The sequence below is a fragment of the Trichomonas vaginalis genome, chromosome V, assembly GCF_026262505.1.
Source record: "Trichomonas vaginalis G3 chromosome V, whole genome shotgun sequence".
NCBI lineage: Eukaryota > Parabasalia > Trichomonadida > Trichomonadidae > Trichomonas > Trichomonas vaginalis.
In genome coordinates, this window is record NC_067207.1 from 21112956 (window position 1) to 21131583 (window position 18628).

An 18628-nucleotide genomic window follows, 5' to 3' on the forward strand; every position below is an offset into this window, starting at 1 on the left:
CGTCATTTTGCGAAGAGAACGCGATTATTAAGGTAATTTTGAGAATTGTCTTGAATTATTTAAAATTAAAGTTAATTGAATAGGTAGGATAACTAGCCTTTGCTAAATTTGTATAATTTGACCTTATTCTAGTTGGATCTGAGAATATTTTGCTGAAATAATAAATTATATCGCCGATTTATGAAAATTTCTCTGATGGGACCGACTCGCTGAAACGTATTAGTGTTAATGGTAACTTGTCTGAATTTTCAAATTTTTTTCGAAATCCAAAAAATCACAAACAAAAGCATCAAAATTAGATTTGCATTTAAGGTTTTCATTTTTTTTTGGAAAATAAAAATATTTTTTCCCCAATAAAGTTTGTTTTTACTTTTGAGAGGAATAGAAACGTTATTTTGGAATTTTGAAACGACAGAAATGTTCCATTTTTAATGTAGATTCTAAAATGAGGTCAAATCTTTGATTGAACCGTTATCCATTGAAAAACCTCGATTTTAAAATGTTATTCCAAAATATTCATCTAATGATATAGTATATATTTATTAATTATTACTTTTTATTCAATTTTCACTTTTGGCGGGATTTCATTTTTTTGTTGTTGTATGGGCCATATTGTTCACCCAAAACGGAAAACAAAGGCAATGCATAACATTTTACTCCACGAACGTCGTCGACTCTCAGCGCGACAGATGCTTGGTGCTTGCATAATGACCGGAATGCCATATACAAAAGGTGCTCGCTTTCTTTCTCTTTGTGGAACTAAGCCCCCTGTGAAGAGTGGTGTCATGAGACAACAGAGATTTTGTGACGATAAGATTAGAAGACTGTTTCGTACCGAAATGGCTAACAAAAAAGTGACAGAAAACCTTAAATTGCGCGGCAATTTTAATTAAAAAAATAAACATTAATTTTTGTGATTGATATTATGCATTTTATTTATATTATATAAGATTTAAATTTAGGGGAAAAATTGAAAAAAAAATAAGATTGGAAGTCTTTAGGTAAGAAGGAAAGGGCAAGAGATATATAGTGTACCTATATACCTCTTGCCCTTTCATTCTAAGTAGAAATGGGAGAAACTTTGTCCGCATCATAAGTTATGCGGACAAAGTTTCTCCGATTTCTAATGGGAATTGCAGGCTATGAGGCACTGATATATAATCAGTACCTCATAGCCTACAATTCCCCTTATTAGACTTCCAAACTTTGAGTTAATGTCTTGACATTAACTCAAAGTTTGGAAAACTTCTCGTAAGAATCAATCGTCAAAAACCTCGATTGCAGTTATATTCATTGTGTTAAATTTGATTTATTTTGAAATTTTTATAAATTAAATTTTATATAACATAAAGCGTTATGAATTAGTATTTCCATATGAATTTTATCTCGAAAATAGTAATTCTGTACAGTTATATTTCGGTTAATTTTGGAAATTTCTAGGAATACTTTAAGATAGTATGATTATATATAACTCTGCCTTCATGATTTATTTTAGCTTTCGCGCAAATATCAGTTAACTTAACTCCATTATTTGATTTTGTGATGGCTTCACAAAGCCAATCAATATCAATCTCTTCTGGAGAATGTCTTCTCATCTAGAATATTTTCAATACTTTACATACAAACATTTTTATTTCTAAAAAACTTTTTAATTTTTTCTAGGATATATGAATGAAAATAGTTAGAACAAGATTTTGAAGCTCAAAACATTAAAAATTATTAAAGATTTGTATAATATGATTAAAAATGGGAAATAATATGAGGCAATATAAAGGAATATGAATATTAAATAAATATATCTAAATAGAAAGAATCAGAAAAATCAAATTATTGGCGCCAAAAATGTCACCTTTTTGGTGAGCCATTTCGGTATGAGATACGATAAGATTAGAAGACTTAAAAGTATTTCCCTAATGCTGTCGAGAAAGTCCTTCAGTGGTTACTTATCCATTGATGCAAGATGGACGCACAGGCGAAACTCGCCAAGTTGTACAGTAACTGCGCTCGATGCTGTTACAAAAAGAGTTCTTGCATGCGTGAACATCAACCATATTGGTGGAAACAGACAGCATGCTCAGTATTCCGGAGCTTCCAACAATATGGAAAGTGCTGGAACTCGAATCATCTTGAAGCAATTAAAGAAATACAATATCTTGAAAGATGTTAAAGAGATTATTAAAGACCGAGATAACAAAAGTGTCTCTGTCTTTAAAGAATTTGGCGTCTCTCATCTTGAAAGATTCGATCCAGGTCATGTATCAAAAAATATCTCAAAAGATTTTACAAAGTTCTCAGCTTCTCATAAGACAGTTGAAGTTTTCAACGACAAGACTCAGAAGATTGAAAAAATAGAGAGACCTTTCTGGGGTCTGAATGCAAGCCTAAGTATGTGGCTTTGGTCATGTTTTGCTGAAGAAAATATTGACAAACGTACGAAAATGTGGGAGAATTGTGTCTACCATTACGTAGGCAATCATTCTTTTTGCGAACCGCACAATTACAAATGCTTTGAATGGCAAAAAGGTGTCAATTCGATCCAACTTCAATTCATGCTCTATGACTGGGTTCACAAATGGACACCCATAGTTTCCAAAGTTTCTTCCATTGGATCTACCTGCATGAATGAAGCGTTTAACTCCAAAATTGCATGCTATTTGGACAAATCAAGAGCCTGGAAGAACATTAACATTAGAGTTAACGTTGCAATCTTAGAATGGAATGATCCAGAGCATTTTCTCGGAGATATACAAAAAGCATTACATCTTCCCCCACTTCCAGAAGATTGTGTCAAATCATTTGAAGAGAATTGTTACTCCAAAATGATATTGAAACAAAAAACTGTTACAAAAGGTTCTAAAAAACAGAACAAATACAAAAAATCCATTCAGAGTGTACCAGGAGGAGATTATCAAGTTTTCAAGTCCGAATGGGAATCAGAAGACGAAGACATTGATGACTTTGATTAACGAAAATTACATTTTATTTATTGTTTTTGTTTTTAATTAAATTATTATTATGCTCATTTTCTTATTTTGATTTTTTCTCATTATGATATAAATAATTTATTAATGCATTTATCCAATAATTATGCTATGATATTTTTATGCCTTATTTCATTTCTCTTATATTTGATAATCTGGTAAAATATAGTTCAGACTATAATCATTTTAGATTATTGATATATTTATATAGGTTAGAATAAAATTAGTTTCATTTTCTACTTTTATTTTGAATTAATAATTTATAATATCAAATATTATGGCGTAACCTCTCCTTTAAAATATAGATATATATAGGCCTATAGAGTTTATTGGCACTCTCAAAACTCTAGAATTTTGAGTTTACTATACCCTTAACGTGTATTTATTATTAAATACCTTCTATTTCATTTCTATATTTTAAGGACCTCCTATGGAGAAAAATCCTCTCCAAATCTAAAATGCAGTAAACTTCAACTTGGCAAAATATACACCTAAATTTCAGTCATATTCCTAAATTGAACTCAGCTTGTGCTCAAACTTAATATAGAGAAAGTTATTATTTTTGAAATTTTAAAAATTGTTTTAGAATGGTGATGTAATGTATAATTTATTTATCAGTATTTACCATTTTCAGTCTTGCCTATGAAAAAGAATGAAAATCATATATGATAAAATGATATTAGAATAATCCGAACTTCAATCATTTTGAAGTTATTTGGGGGAGAGGTACTAAATATCAATGAGATGTTCATTATCAGCCAATTAATCAAAAAAAATTGTTTTCATTATTTCATTTTAGTCTTTATTCTTAATTTGGGGTATAATATTTCAACATGTATCTCAAACGAGGAACAAAGTCAAAAATCATTGATAATTGCACCATGTGAAATAAGAAGTTCAACTATTTCTTTATTATCCTCACTTTTTTATTGATATTTGCACCATGTGAAATAAGAAGTTCTACTATTTCTTTGCAATTATTTTTTGCTGCTTCATGAAGAGGTGTATTTCCATCTTCATCTTTTTCATTCATATTTGCACCATGTGAAATAAGAACTTCAGCTGTTTCTTTACTATTATTCCATGCTGCTTTATAAAAGGTCGTCATTCAATTCAAAAAGTGTAAAAAAGCATTATAGCTTCCACAAAATCAAATTTCGAATTTTGAATCTGCGCATAGGAATGATTTTGTTTTATAATTAAAATAATTTTCATGAATGTGTTTTGTTATTAAAATTATAAGACTTAAGGGTGCACCCGTATGTACGTTTATTTGAGAGGAGGAGGATTACCCTCTCAATTTTGAGGGATTCGTTAGTTTATTTTCTCGATGAATATGCAATAAAATTTGATTTTTACCTTATCAATATACTTCATATAATATACACATGTTCATGTAAAAACTTTTTTCCAAAATCCTCAGGAATTAAGGGATTTTTGAATTTTAAGAATTTTTTTCGAATTTTTTCGAAAAAAAATATTTTCAGAACAGCCTTAACGGCTAAGATTTAGGAACAATGTTAAGTATCAAAAAGAAAGGAGGTCTGATATAGACAACATATATCGTTGAAGGTTGAAAAAATCTCTAATATTTGAGCCCAAAATTTCAAATTTTAATTTTTGAAAAAAGAGGCCACCGTATGTACGTTTATTTGAGAGGAGGAGTATTATATTTTTGAAAGGGTGAAACATTATGAATATGTTAATTATATAATAATATGTATTATTATAAAAAAGAAAAAATAAAGCACGTTAAAATTTTTCTTTCTTGATTTTTTACAAAATCTACTTAGAATTATGCAAAATATGACTAAATAATTATAAATTTCAAGTTAAATTTTAATTTTGATAAATAATTTAAATTTCAAAATATCAAGTTCAGTTCGACTATGTATGTAGTAATTCCTCAATAAAGTGCCAAAACCCTATTAAAATATATGAACATTTTCAACATTTTAATGTTTTTATTTAAAAATTTGTTGGAATATGAGCTTCAAACAATTATTATGTAAATAAAAATAATTAAATATATGTATTTATTCGTATTACAACCGTAGTAAGTCGATTCTTCCTTTCTTCTACTGAGTTTTGAATTTGATTTCGAATTGTAAAGAGATTCAAAGGGAAAATACTAGCGGATAAAAACTACCTCCATGAAAGGGTCATAATGGACTCAAGTTGTATTTTTTGATATTTTTTGCTTTTCGAGCCTAAATAGGTAGCCAAGATAATGCCTAAAATAAGGTTCTAAATTCTGAAGTTTACATGATCCTCTCGTGTGCACCCTTAAAATGACTAAGATCCCATAAATATGAATAAAATTTAACTGAATTCGAATCCAATCATACTATATTGAATCAGACATATATTAACACTACCTAAAGATTACAGTCCTAATTAGTAATGTGAATATTGTTTATGATTTACCAAAATCAAATTTAGAACAATATTTATTAATATATGCATGATTATGGCTAGGTATTTTCTAGAATGAACAGCTAAGCTGCTCATATTGATAGTAAACGCACTTTTTTTTTGAAAATTTCAAAATCACTTCAATAGTTAAGAAACTATATGAAAAGCAGACTTTTTTTTTCGTACACAAAAAAAAAAAAAAAAAAAAAAAAAAAAAAAAAAAAAAAAAAAAAAAAAAAAAAAAAAGGTAGTGGGGCTTCCAGGCACTTCGTGCCTTCTAGCCCTGAGGATGAATGAGTATAAATGAAGTCTTGACAAAGTCTTTACGAAGAAGTCTTAACAAAACATTTACGAAGAAGTCTTGACAAAGTCTTTACGAAGAAGTCTTGACAAAGTCTTTATGAAGAAGTCTTGACAAAACATTTACGAAGAAATCTTGACAAAGTCTTTATGAAGAAGTCTTGACAAAACATTTACGAAGAAATCTTGACAAAGTCTTTACGAAGAAATCTCAACAAAGTCTTTACGAAGAAATCTTAACAAAGTCTTTACGATGAAATCTCAACAAAGTCTTTACGAAGAAGTCTTAACAAAGTCTTTACGAAGAAATCTTAACAAAACATAGACAAGAAAGTTCATGAGTGTAAATGACCCAAAAATATATTTTAGGGTAGAAGGGTATATCTACCCCGTTTTCTACCCTCTTTTCTACCCTCTTGAATTTTCATGAAATTTACACCAAAAATATACTACTAGGGTCATTTACGAAGAAATCTCAACAAAGTCTTTACGAAGAAATCTTAACAAAGTCTTTACGATGAAATCTCAACAAAGTCTTTACGAAGAAGTCTTAACAAAGTCTTTACGATGAAATCTCAACAAAGTCTTTACGAAGAAGTCTTGACAAAGTCTTTACGAAGAAATTCATGAAAATTCAAGAGGGTAGAAATGAGGGTAGAAAACGGGGTAGATATACCCTTCTACCCTAAAATATATTTTTGGGTCATTTACGAAGAAATCTCAACAAAGTCTTTACGAAGAAGTCACAATAAAACATCTGTCAAAAACCGCTTTTTAACTTCACTTAAAATGCCACGTAAGCTACGTAAGAATATACGTAAGAGGAAGAGAGCATTGAAACATCCAATAGTAAAACTGACACCACAACAACAGTTGCAACAACAAATGCTGAATGACCCCACTATGTTGCAACAAATGTCAAGCAATCCTATGCTTTTAAACCGAGTTGTTGGTGCACAGAGTGGAGGTTTAAGAGCGGCACTTTTAGCGAAAATGGCAGGCTATGGTGGAGCTGCAGACGGAACAGCCTATAACCCTCAAAGTCAAATGAATTTGAGTTCACTCAAAAATCAAATAACAGATGTCAAAAAGTCAAACATAGACATACAGAAGCAAATAAGTGAAAACGAAAAGAAACTAGAATATGACAGACACACAAAGAAACTCAATGAGTTAAACGTAGAGAAAAAAGAAGAAAGAAGAACAACTGAAAGAACTAAGTACAGAGGAATATGCAAAAAAAGTGTCAGAAAAAGCAACAGAAGTAGCAAAAATGGAACAAGATGTCATAAATTTGAAAAACCATACTACTCAATATAAAATACTGAAAGATGAAGAGATAAAACAAAAAGCCCTGAAGACATATATGGATAGCGATGAGTATAAAAAAGAAGTTGAAGCAAATGTAAAGGCAGAAAAACTTTTACAGTTGCAAAACCAAACCGTACAGTATGAAAACTTAGCACAAGAAAGTAAAAATAACGACGCAGCCATGCAAAAGGCAATGAAAAGCGCAGAATATATAAAAGCTAACAATGACTGGTTAGATGCCCAAGCCAACGCTAAAGCAGCCCAACTTATAGGGTCAATAAGGACAAAAATACAAGCGGATGAAGATAGTTCAAATGAAGCTTTAACAAATGCTGACTTAAGAACGCTTTCGAAGCTCTTCATAGTAAGGTGAAACAAGTGAACGACTTCCATCTGGAAAGAAACTGAAGTCTGAAGGTTTCGACAACGAGTTAAAAAAGTAGCACAAAATATGACGAAATAACAGATGCAGCAACGAGACAGGCAGTTCAAAGTGCCTATGACGCCGTTAGAGCAACTGTTGTGAAAAGTCAAGAAAAAGAGTTACAACAGACCAAAACAGACCTAGTAAATGCTTTCTTAAAAACGAAAAGTCAGGTAGGACATTACGCTGCAGATGGAACATATGTGCCAGCTGGTGGAACTTATATACCACCAAACCCTCCAAGAGAAGCACCTGCACCAGGACTACCTAGAACATTTACATCGTCACATGGACACAGACACAGGCATGCACAACAACCAGCACAACAACCAACACAACAACCAACACAACAACCAGCACAACAACCACCTCCACAACCAGCACAACAACCAACACAAACAGAGCAAGGACATAAAAGAAGTAGAGAACAAGGAAACCAAGAATTCTTAAAAATGCTTAAAGAAGAGTGTGGTTTCCCAGATACTGTTGACTTTAGTGACAGATATAAAGAAGCTATTGGAAGTTCAAGGAAGGAAATACTGACCCGAACCTATTTAGCTTTATGGCTCAGCACCAAAACGGATATAATCTCAAACCTGGAAAATACAAGCTCGCTAAGGGATATGATTTAATAGCATATCATCAAATGACATGGATGAATTTACTCCGAGATATTGATGTCAGAGCTAAATGACAATTCAACTTTCGTCATGAAACGCGTAAAAAATAGAGACGGAACGAAAGAACAAAAGCTTATGAATGCGGATGACGTAGATAGGGAAATTGTTAAAAACGGTCTCGGAATATATGAAATGCCAGCAGATGAGGTACAAGAAACTCCACAGGAAGAAATAGTTCAGATACAACCAGACATGGAAGAAATAGTTCAGCAACAACAGCTAGAAGAGCCTGAAGGAAACGAACAAGTCACTCCTTTGGAAACTAACTTCACAGAACTAGATGAAGATTTGGAACAGCCGAAAAATCTTGACCCTCAACAAGAGTATGCGGAGAATATGGAATATTTCCAAGAGTCTAAAAAAAATTCGGCTGACATAGTAGAAGAATATCGAAAAATTTTTGCCGACATACAAAAGACTCCAGCACCAGATGAAAATATTCAGCATAGAATGGAAGAACTGAAAAAAAATGTACACAAATACAACAAACCTTTTTACTTACGAGCATTTAACGTTCAATCTTCGGATGAACTCGGTGAAGATAAAAGGTTAAATTTCAAGAAAACATATAGAAATGAAACATTGTTTAAAGTTCATTCAGAACCTAACCAAGATGGAAACAAACCTACTTTTGTTTCTGCAGACGATGGAACTACAATGAGATGGGGTCATAAAGCTAACCGGATAGGTGGTTCATAAACTTACAACTCAATTCCAAGAAGTTGTAGACGCAATGGAAGTCAATGAACCAGATATAGCTGTATTTTAAGCGCGGCTTTAATGCCATTGAAAGATATGAAAGATGCAGATATTTTGAACCAGTATGAAATGAACATGGCTGATGGAAATATAACACCTGACGTTCTAGAAACATTATCTCAAAGAACTACACAGAACCATAAAGATGGTATATTTGGTGAAGAGTTTAGAAAGAAAGTTAGGGAGATAGAAGGAAGAGAACCTATTGTACATGACCTTGCAAACGAAAGTTTGCAAAATGTCATAAAATTACTTTGCAGACAATGAACCGAGAAGGGATGAATATTTAAGAAAACTCAAATGGACAGTACCAAATGAAATGTTAGTATTGAAAACATGTTCCTTGACAAAATAAAACCAACTACAGAAATAAACGACGCAAGACTGAAAGATTGGTAGAACTTTCCCATTCACAAAAGATATAGTTGGTAACATGGAAAGAAAACCAGAATGGCTACAAAAACATATATTTGGAAACGAGCATATTCCATATGGACAGGCACTGTTTGAAGAGCTTGAACCGGAAACTCAGGAAAGAGTCATGCAAACAATACGCGAAGACTCAAATACAGACTATGACAAACTCTTTCTAGGATATAGGTTACCTGAGATGGGCGACCAGAGCCAAAAGGCAAAAAGGACATGGGAAATTTGCAACATACTAGATGAACATAATGCAAAGATGCAACAACTTCAAGCAGAGGGCAATGAAGGAAAAAGAAGAGTTAAAAACTCAGTCAGGAAGAAAGTAAAGCTTGGTCCACGTGGGTTCTATTATGACATATAAATCCAACTATTCTATATTTTTACTCATATGAAATGTACGCCGCTCAGAATATAACGCCAACAGTTTTGGATGCTATGAATGGAAATGTTTCCGAATGGTATAACGAATGCGACAATGCCATTAGAAGGTCAGAAATAGTTCCTGGAACTTACGAATATACAACTGCTGTTTCTTATGGAAACGTAGGTGAGTTTGGAGAAGGTTCTTCAACAACAGTAGATATTGCTTGCGACAGGTTTCATATAATTTCTATTGACAACTCTTTCTTATACGTGGAACAAGACATTGAAATAAAACCTTCTGCCAAGTTGTCTGACAAGAAAGGTTGCAATGGAATTTTCTATGTCGGATACCAATATGCTCCAGAAGTTTTCATGGGATATAAGATATATTCTAACTCTGACTTAGTTCAAACAGTAACATGGGCAAACTATGAATGGTTCGCTTTGAGAAACTCAGTACAACCACAAGCTAGAGAACAAACAGACCAGTATGCAACTATTGAGAAAATAAGAAGACTTGACCCTAACGTTCCAGGAGTTTATGTTAACCTTTCTGGACAAACTGCAGCAGCAGTAACCAAAGTAAAATTGAAACTTAGAGTTCCTTTGTCATCTTTCCTCATCTTCAGGTTTTTAAGATACTTGCCAAACTGGGCAGGAAAAATTTCTATCGAACTTACTCCAAGCAAAAATAACTTAGTCATTGCACCAACACAAGACCCATTCACTCTTACAGAAGTAGTGGGAACAAATAAAATGTCATTCGCCGACTTTTGCAAAAAACAAAGTTGACTTAGACTTTGGTTTCTCAAACCTCAACAATGAAGTAAACTATTATTTCAATGCTGCTGGAGATGCTTGGGACCCAGTTAAGTTCACATGCGAAAAATTTGAATGCAAGAGAATAGAAAGCAGACTTGCAGTCTATATGTTGGACCCAGATATTTCAAATGCTTTAGCTGCCAAATATATTGCAGTTCCACTTATGTTCCCTATACACCAAATATCTGTCAAAGACTTTGCAGGTGAAGTTGGAAACCAAAGTGCTGACCCAGGTGCAAGAACAGATATTGCTTTAACAACTGCAATGAAACATGCAGATACTATGTTTGTACTGTTCAGACGAACTATAAATGACTATTCTTGTTTCTACAACCCGGTATTAAATACCATATAAACATAGATGGCAAATACTATCCAAGAGAAGAATATTCTACAGTTGAGGATATGAGGTCATACAACTTGACATTAGATGCTATGAACTTTAACAACAACTTCACAACAACCATTAACCCTGAAATGCAAAGTTCTATTATGCCATATGTGAAAGTATGGACCCATACAGGAGCTCAAAACACTCAATATACAAATGGAGACCGTTCAAACTTTTGGCTTGGCATTCCATTTGCTGACTCAGAAGACTTTATGGGTGGTATTTCAACTGTTGGTACAGTTCAAATACAATATACTGGTGACAGAGACGGTCCATATGAACTGAGAGCAAAGAAGTTTACAAAACCAATAGCACTTTTCACGGAAGATGCTCTTTTGAAGATTCGTTCGATGAAACCTGCTGGGGCTCCTCAGATTGGCATAACGACAGCTTCCATCGAGCAGATTTTGGCAGCAGGTCAGTAAGTTGTTCTTGAACTGACTTCTCTCCGTCAAATATTGACAGTACGCCAGTTTTGACATAAAATTGTATTATAAACTTTCCTTTAGAAATATCTGTAAGTTTTGTTGTTATATTTTTGTCAACGTCAAGAACTTTCACCATCTCGGTTATACCAACTTTCTTTGCTTTATGAAAATATTTTGGTTCAGCAAAGACTGCTATTCTATAACATTTTCCATTGTTTGTATAAAGAACTATTCTGTCAATGTATTTGTATTGTTTGTGTGTGTAAACTTTGTTTTGCTTCAATTCGAAGAGATACTCAAATACGTCCATCTTTTTATTCTAAGTAAAATGTCATTTCCGAAAAATAGAAGCGTAAGTGTTTCAAAAGGTTTAATGGCGGTGGCAGATGTGAAGTTAAATTCACCAACTCAAACAAAACAGTCAAAGTGTTGTTGTCAATGTCAAAGAAAGAGATGTTGAAGTGGGGAAACCATACGAGGACGAAGATGGTATAACAATAGTTCCTGTAAAAGAACAACCAACATACCCTGAAGTTAGCAGAGAGTTAAGTTCTGTTGCAGATATTCGAAACGACTACCAACAACTTAAAGACAAACTTAAAACTCAGGAGAAGATTTGTCAAGCTTTAGGTATAATGTTAAACTTGGTCGAACACAACCCTGTAAAAGTGAACTCATATGTCATCGCACCTCATGAAATTTTGAAAGAACTATTGAAACTTTTGACAGAGGCAGACGATATAAACATCAAAGAAATAGAACCGACGTTAGTTGCTGTGGTGTTTCATATAATGTCATTGACAAGATATACGTTATGAAAGGAGGTGAAACGTTGAACTTAAAATATAGTTTCCCAGACGTCATAAAAATATTTGACGACCACAACATTTCATTAAAATTTACTTGCTAAGTAAATGGCAGAAGACATAGTGGTTTATACTATTACGACTAAAAACCCTGAGTCATATAATTCTATAACAACAAACTTACAAAGTCCTCAAGGACGATATTGTAAACTGACCTTAAACACGATGACGACTAAAGCCTGTTTTGCTCTTTTGACACCAGAAGACTTGTTGTTGTGAATGGTAAAAAATACTTCTTTGAAGATACTTACTCAGATATACCACCAACAGGTTTTGTTGACTTATTTAATACTTTAAGGACGGATGTAACATGTGCTGCAACTAGAGCAGGTTTCATTATGTTTGGATGTCCGACTGAGTTTAGTATAAACGATATGAGCTATAATACAAAACTTATATCTGGTTTTTACTACCAACAGTTTCCTATAACAGGAAAAGGTGTCATACAAGGTCTATCTGTTCCATTGACTTTAAGCACACCTATTTTATATATTGTTTCAAACTTAGGTTCAAAGTGTTATTCGAATGTCGACAGAAACTACTATGACCAAAAGATACTCATGCGTATAAACAACACTTTCTCTGCTGGTTTGCCTATTGTTCATTCGAATGCAGAGTTTTCAGCTTTAGTGAACTCAAACACTTTAGCAAACATAAACTTAACCTTAGTCGACGCAAACTTTGTTCCTGTAAAACTTTTATGTCCTATGTACTTGTCAATGACGGCAGAAAGTTTCGAATTGGAAGATGCAACTGGTGAAAGTATTGTATTACAAGAACAACTTCAACAACAAATAGCTCAAGAACAACAAATGCAACAAATAGCTCAAGAATAAAAAAAATATTTTTTTTATTTTTATAAAAATGTACAGAATAGATGTTTCAGATTTTTATGACTTCCAAGCGTTCAGAAATATGTGTCCATTTCGAGACTATAACAAAGCAGTCGAGAATTTGAAACGTTTAGTCATTTATGTTGACTCTGCCCCAGAATGTTATGTCATGAAAGAATGGGATGTTGTCTTTAACAAACCTAAAGCGACAATAGTTTCAGAACAAGAATGTAGACAGAAACTTAAGAAAATAAAAGTCGTACAAGTTGGCATGAAGATGTTAGATGCTTGGGATATCTTATTGTCAAAGTTAGAAGATTTTTCAGTTCGAGGTATAAAGTTCTATACACCTTCTCCAAACTTCTATTCTATCTTCACTGGATATAAATACGAACAAGTAGAATGGAAAGAAAATATTATAGAAGCTTGGTTAGACCATGTCAAAGAAATTATATGCAATGGAAATGAAAGAGTCTATGAGTATATCTTATGTTGGTTTGCAAACATCTTACAACATCCAAGTGCTAAAAATGAAACTGCTCTCATTATAATTGGAAAACAAGGAACAGGTAAGAACACTTTCTTTACAGATATTTTGTGCAAACTGTTAGAAGGTTATTCGAATCCGAATATGACAAACTTAGAAAACATCTGCGGTAAATTTAACTCTTCAATAGAGAATATGAAACTTATAGTTTGCAATGAACTTCAAAGTATAGATACAACAAAAGTTTTGAACTCAGATGCTTTGAAGAGTCTTATAACAGACAAAGTTGGAGTTGTTGAAAGAAAATATAAAGACCAAAGAGTTTGTGAGAATGTTGCAAACTTCATTATGGTTTCAAACAATACTGTTCCGATGAAGTTAGAAAGTTCTGACAGAAGATATGTAGTTGTCAGAACGTCAGATTCTCATATGCAAGATACAGAATATTTTGACGACTTAGCAGAAACTTTGACATCTGACTTTTACAACCACTTGTTCTCATATTTCATGACATTAGATATTTCTAAGTTCAATCCAAGACAAATTCCACATACCGAAGAAAGACAAACATTGTTAGAAGCAAACAAGAGTGTATATGAACTGTTCATAGAAGAAAGCGACTTTGAGTGTTTAGATGAAAGGTCATTGTACGATGAATATAAACAGTATTGTCAAGAATATGGTTATATGGCAGCTTCTAAACGTACATTCTTGGCAAATGTCAAAAATCTTTTAGACATACAGAACGGCGTATATACAAAGAAAAATTTTTCTGAGTAAATTTTAAAAATATATATATTTTTATTTTATTTGAAATGTACGCTGAGTTTGTTGGAACAGACCTAGATAACGAAAATAGATATGCGCTATTCTGGTTAGATTGTCCTTATGAAATGTATGAAAAAAAGGCTTTATATGAAGAATATAGAAAATATTGTCATGAAAACGATATAAGACTAAGCTCTAGAGAAAAATTCTATGCTGGTATAAACATCTTTTCGAAGTTCGGAATGGCAAATATAGAAAGAAATAATTTTTATGAGTAAATTTAAAAAAAATATTTTTTATCCGATAGAAAAGATGACGAAATATATTTCAGTCAACAAATATATGTCAGGACTTAAAGAAGAACTAGACCCATTCGCTATTTGAATGTTTACTTCTACCATTTTGAAAAGTCTACATTTGACAAAGTTTGGAACATCGAACCAGTTAAGTTTGCTATTTGACTAAAAATGGTGCGAAATTTGAAGACTTAGACATAGAAGGTTTGTTAGCAGTCAAAGAAAATTTTGACAGAAGGTTTCTCAAACCTTAAAGAAGGCAAAGCATACAAACTTGTTATACCTTATGAACCAAAGAAAAGCAGACGACTATGAATATTATGAGTCTAAGATAGTTGAAGTTCAAGGTAAATTGGGTAAAAAGATTTTAGAGTCTAAGCCAGTGTTTGCTCCTAAAGAGGAAGAGAACATTGACATTGACCCAGAAATGTTCTAAAAATAAAATTTTATTTTTACATGTCAAATTTCTTTTTCTCTGGAACTGGTTCAGGTTCTTTCTTCTCTTCTTCTACTTTCTTTTCTTCTACTTTCTTTTCTTTCTTTTCTTCTCTTCTTTCTCTGGTGGAGTTATGTCAAATTTGGCGCAACCATATTTATGTAAAAGTTCTTTGTCCTTTAATAGCTCTTCTATTCTGTTTCTATTTCATCTTCAAGAACAGCGCATGTGCCTTCTTTGCATTCTAAGAACTTTTGTTGGACTTCATCTTTCCAATCGGCGTCATCTCTGTCAACAAGTCTGTCATTGACAAACTTAAAGACTTCTCTGCCTAATGTTTTATGGTTTTGTCATATTCCCAGAAACAGAACTTTAGAACAAATTCACCTTTCTTGTTTACACTATGTAAGATTTTATGGTCGACAGAAGTTTTAGAGTCGAAAAGTTTGTCTCGAATATAGATAGCGAAATCGCTAGACATTTTCTAAAAGATAAAATTTTTAATTTTTCTAAAAATATGTTAGAAAAAAAGTTTGCTGACATTGACAAGAAATTTGAGAATGTTTTAAACAAGAACAAGAGGAAGTTAGAAAATGCTCAGATAAAGCCTATACATGAAAAGTTCTTATTTGCTCAGAATGGTTATAACAGGTCTAATTGCACCACCTGGGTCGGGTAAGACTTCACTTATCTTAAAATGGCTGCACAAAACAAGAACTAGATGAGAAGAACCCATTCTATGAGTTAGTTGTTATTTGTTCGACTTCTGGTCAATTTGACCAAACCGTCAATTCGTTCAAAAGTATTATAAAGAAGTCTAAGTTAGTATGTATAAAGGATACTGAGTTGTTAGATTGGATAAAGAAGTACCAAAGAAGAGTTTTGAAGTATAATGCTATAAATGAGTATATAAATTCTAAGTTTAAAGACCCAAATGAGGAAATGCAGAGAATATTAGAGAAGAAACACTTCAGAAACAAACAGAAAGAGATAGAATACATTTCGAAGAAATTGCAATCTTACGATTGGAAGACTTACCCTCATAGATGTCTTCTTATCTTAGATGACTTTGCTTCTCATCCTTTGTTAAAGAACAGAGAACAAGACATGTGTCGAATTCTCAAGAAGCTCAGACACTTTAACATTTCAGTTGTCATTTGTGTACAGACAGCCAAGAGTTTAAGTAAGGATGTAAAGAGAATACTTACTGATATCATACTTTTCCCTGGATTGTCCGAAGACGATTTCATGGAACTTATGAAAGAGTCCATGGCAGGTAAGTTTGACAGACATGAACTATGGGAGAAGTACAAAGTCATACAAGACCCTCATACTTCTTTCAGAATTCATATCTACGCAAACAAAGTTCAAATTGTAAAAAGTCAAGCTTGAAAAATAAAGAGTTTTGGCGACCAGGGTTTTTTCACTACTCGCTGTTCTTCATGAAATTTCATACGGAATTCAATAAAAATATATTTTAGGGTAGAAGGTTAGATATAACCTCTTTTCTAACCTCTTTTCTACCCCAGTTATTTTATAAACGTTTCACATGGTAAACGTTATTTTTTAAATTTTGTGAAAACTCAACGGTTTGACACAAGCCCTAAAAATTATTTTACTCAGAATTTTGTTGCTGAATTCAATAAAAATATATTTTAGGGTAGATGGGTATATCTAACCCGATATCTAACCTCATTTCTACCCCAGTTATTTTATAAGCGTTTTACATGGTAAACATTGTGAATTCGTGAAATTCTAAACAATTTCGTAGCTTCTATTTCTTCTGTCAGTACATCGAATGTTTTCACAATGCCGAAAGTTTCTTTATATTTCTTCTTGACATCTGAAAGAAGGAAATCGTCAGCTGTTGGATAGTTTTTGTTTAGAAATGTCAACATGTCCATTTTATCTTCTGCTGGTTTCTCTGCCTCCCTCTTTAAGTCAGCATAGTCGTTTCTCATACGTTCTATCTCTTTGACGGAGTAGTTATATTTCCTCATTGCTGCTTTACATTTAGAACATTGTGGGTTCATTTTTGCGTTATATTCTGAAACCTTACCTGCTAGTATGACTAAGGCGTCAATGGTTTTCTTTAACTCAAAAGTTGCTGGTTTTATCTGTTCATTCCATACCTTACCTCTTCTATCTTTATCTCTTATTTCCCAAACACATTTTGCAACTAACGAAACAAAGTTGTCGTAGGTCTTAAACTCCCCAGATTTGTATATGTCAGAGATGTTCTTATATACCATATCGCAATCTTTGTCCATGACTTTGTGGTTGCAATGAAATCCAAGAAACTCATAGTTTACCTTTCGTATGAACTTCTTTATTTCTACTGAGTCAGTTGCTTTGACTTCTATTTCATCGAATTCAGGAATAGTGAGCTTTTGTTGCTGAATTTCAGGCAATTTGGGTAAATGGTCAATAATATCCTGCATTTCATAAAGATACTGTTCATTTGTTTCATCTTTCGCACAACAGTCCAAAGTACTTGTTAAAAGTTCTTGCTTTATCTTCTGGATTTTTGTTTCGAAAGTATATGAAGAAGGAATGAAGCTTTTCATCTCTACTAACATTGAAGTTGGGTTCATGACTAACGAGTTTGGTGCTGTTGTTGCTAACATGTTCTTACAATAAAAATAAAAAATATTTTTTTAAAAAAACCAACTTTATTTTTTATTTCGGGAAAACTCATGACAAATTCAAGAGGGTAGAAAAGAGGTTAGAAAAGAGGTTATATCTAACCTTCTACCCTAAAATATATTTTTGCCGAATTCATGAGTTTTGGTTGAAAGAATACGGTGGAGCCAAAAGTGGCTCGACCTCAAAACAAGCATTTTCTGTATAAAATTCATGAAAATTCATGAGGTTAGAAAAGAGGTTAGAAAAGAGGTTATATCTAACCTTCTACCCTAAATTATATTTTTGCTGAATTCAGCAACAAAATTCAAATTGTAAACGGTTTAATAGAAAAAGTGTTATTTTTTCATGTCCGAAGACTCGAAGGTGCAACACTTCCAAAATACCGACGAACTCAGAAGAGCAGCATGGCAGTATCTTCTTGACAACTTCTTTGAGTTCTCCAGGTACACCTTGGAAAATGCTGAAGAACTCCGACACAGAGAATTTGGAGAAATTGCACTCCAATACTACCTTGACAAACAAAGGGTAAACAAAGGGTAAAATAAGGGTAAAATAAGACTAAAAACTTAACGTTTAAAAAGTGACATTTTTATGAGCTCCGAGTCACCGAGAAAACTTGGTCAGATGTTAGCAGCTTACTTCCCTGAGGAGGATGGAAGCGTTACATACGTAAGGTTCAAAAACAACGAACCTGGAATTGCGTACCAAATTCGCAATTACATGACCATGGAAGAGTACGAAAGGTTCCTACAAGAGAAACCAGCTCTAAACAACTCAGAAAAGAAAGAGTAAAAAGTTTAACTCGTAATTGTTTATTTTTTTACTTGTATGGGCAAGCTGCAAGAATGAAGTCAACTATCTCGTCTTTGTCTTGACCAGTTGGACTGCTCTTGCGAGTACGTCTGTTTTGCGGTCTCCAGCTGGTGTCTGACCTTCGTAATTGCGCATGTTCTTGAGAGCTCCAACTGTAAATGGTTGTAGGATGAAGAGTCTCTC

The 18628-nt window shown here is 33.0% G+C and overlaps 6 protein-coding genes and 4 pseudogenes across 10 annotated transcripts, besides 5 other annotated features; 8 read left to right on the forward strand and 2 right to left on the reverse strand.

Moving 5' to 3' along the window:
- Positions 1 to 1005: 1005 nt before the first annotated feature.
- Positions 1006 to 1212: a mobile genetic element.
- A 666-nt stretch (positions 1213 to 1878) lies between these two features.
- Positions 1879 to 2966: a mobile genetic element.
- TVAGG3_0376040 (uncharacterized protein) lies at positions 1914 to 2966 on the forward strand (the record flags this gene model as incomplete). The annotated part of the gene is made up of 1 exon (XM_001328767.1): positions 1914 to 2966. The coding sequence occupies one exon, from the start codon at positions 1914 to 1916 to the stop codon at positions 2964 to 2966; it is 1053 nt and encodes a 350-aa protein (XP_001328802.1).
- A 364-nt stretch (positions 2967 to 3330) lies between these two features.
- Positions 3331 to 3352: a mobile genetic element.
- Positions 3353 to 3882: 530 nt separating this feature from the next.
- On the reverse strand, positions 3883 to 4089 carry TVAGG3_0376060 (cyclin-dependent kinase inhibitor 2C-related family; the record flags this gene model as incomplete). Its single annotated transcript, XM_001328768.1, has 1 exon — positions 3883 to 4089. The coding sequence occupies one exon, from the start codon at positions 4087 to 4089 to the stop codon at positions 3883 to 3885; it is 207 nt and encodes a 68-aa protein (XP_001328803.1).
- A 141-nt stretch (positions 4090 to 4230) lies between these two features.
- Positions 4231 to 5267: a mobile genetic element.
- A 345-nt stretch (positions 5268 to 5612) lies between these two features.
- Positions 5613 to 18628: part of a mobile genetic element that runs on past the window's edge.
- TVAGG3_0376090 lies at positions 6486 to 8636 on the forward strand (annotated as a pseudogene). Its single transcript has one exon. A coding segment is annotated over exon 1 (2151 nt).
- TVAGG3_0376100 (uncharacterized protein) lies at positions 10143 to 10451 on the forward strand (the record flags this gene model as incomplete). Its single annotated transcript, XM_051231935.1, has 1 exon — positions 10143 to 10451. A coding segment is annotated over one exon (309 nt), but the record flags the coding sequence as incomplete, so codon positions are not given.
- TVAGG3_0376110 lies at positions 10588 to 11297 on the forward strand (annotated as a pseudogene). The gene has a single exon. A coding segment is annotated over exon 1 (710 nt).
- TVAGG3_0376120 lies at positions 12215 to 13002 on the forward strand (annotated as a pseudogene). Its single transcript has one exon. A coding segment is annotated over exon 1 (788 nt).
- On the forward strand, positions 13031 to 14266 carry TVAGG3_0376130 (uncharacterized protein; the record flags this gene model as incomplete). The annotated part of the gene is made up of 1 exon (XM_051231936.1): positions 13031 to 14266. The coding sequence occupies one exon, from the start codon at positions 13031 to 13033 to the stop codon at positions 14264 to 14266; it is 1236 nt and encodes a 411-aa protein (XP_051101666.1).
- TVAGG3_0376140 lies at positions 15402 to 16262 on the forward strand (annotated as a pseudogene). The gene has a single exon. A coding segment is annotated over exon 1 (861 nt).
- TVAGG3_0376150 (organellar and viral DNA polymerase type B) lies at positions 16699 to 17613 on the reverse strand (the record flags this gene model as incomplete). The annotated part of the gene is made up of 1 exon (XM_051231937.1): positions 16699 to 17613. The coding sequence occupies one exon, from the start codon at positions 17611 to 17613 to the stop codon at positions 16699 to 16701; it is 915 nt and encodes a 304-aa protein (XP_051101667.1).
- On the forward strand, positions 18224 to 18424 carry TVAGG3_0376160 (uncharacterized protein; the record flags this gene model as incomplete). Its single annotated transcript, XM_051231938.1, has 1 exon — positions 18224 to 18424. One exon carries the CDS (start codon positions 18224 to 18226, stop codon positions 18422 to 18424), a length of 201 nt encoding a protein of 66 aa, XP_051101668.1.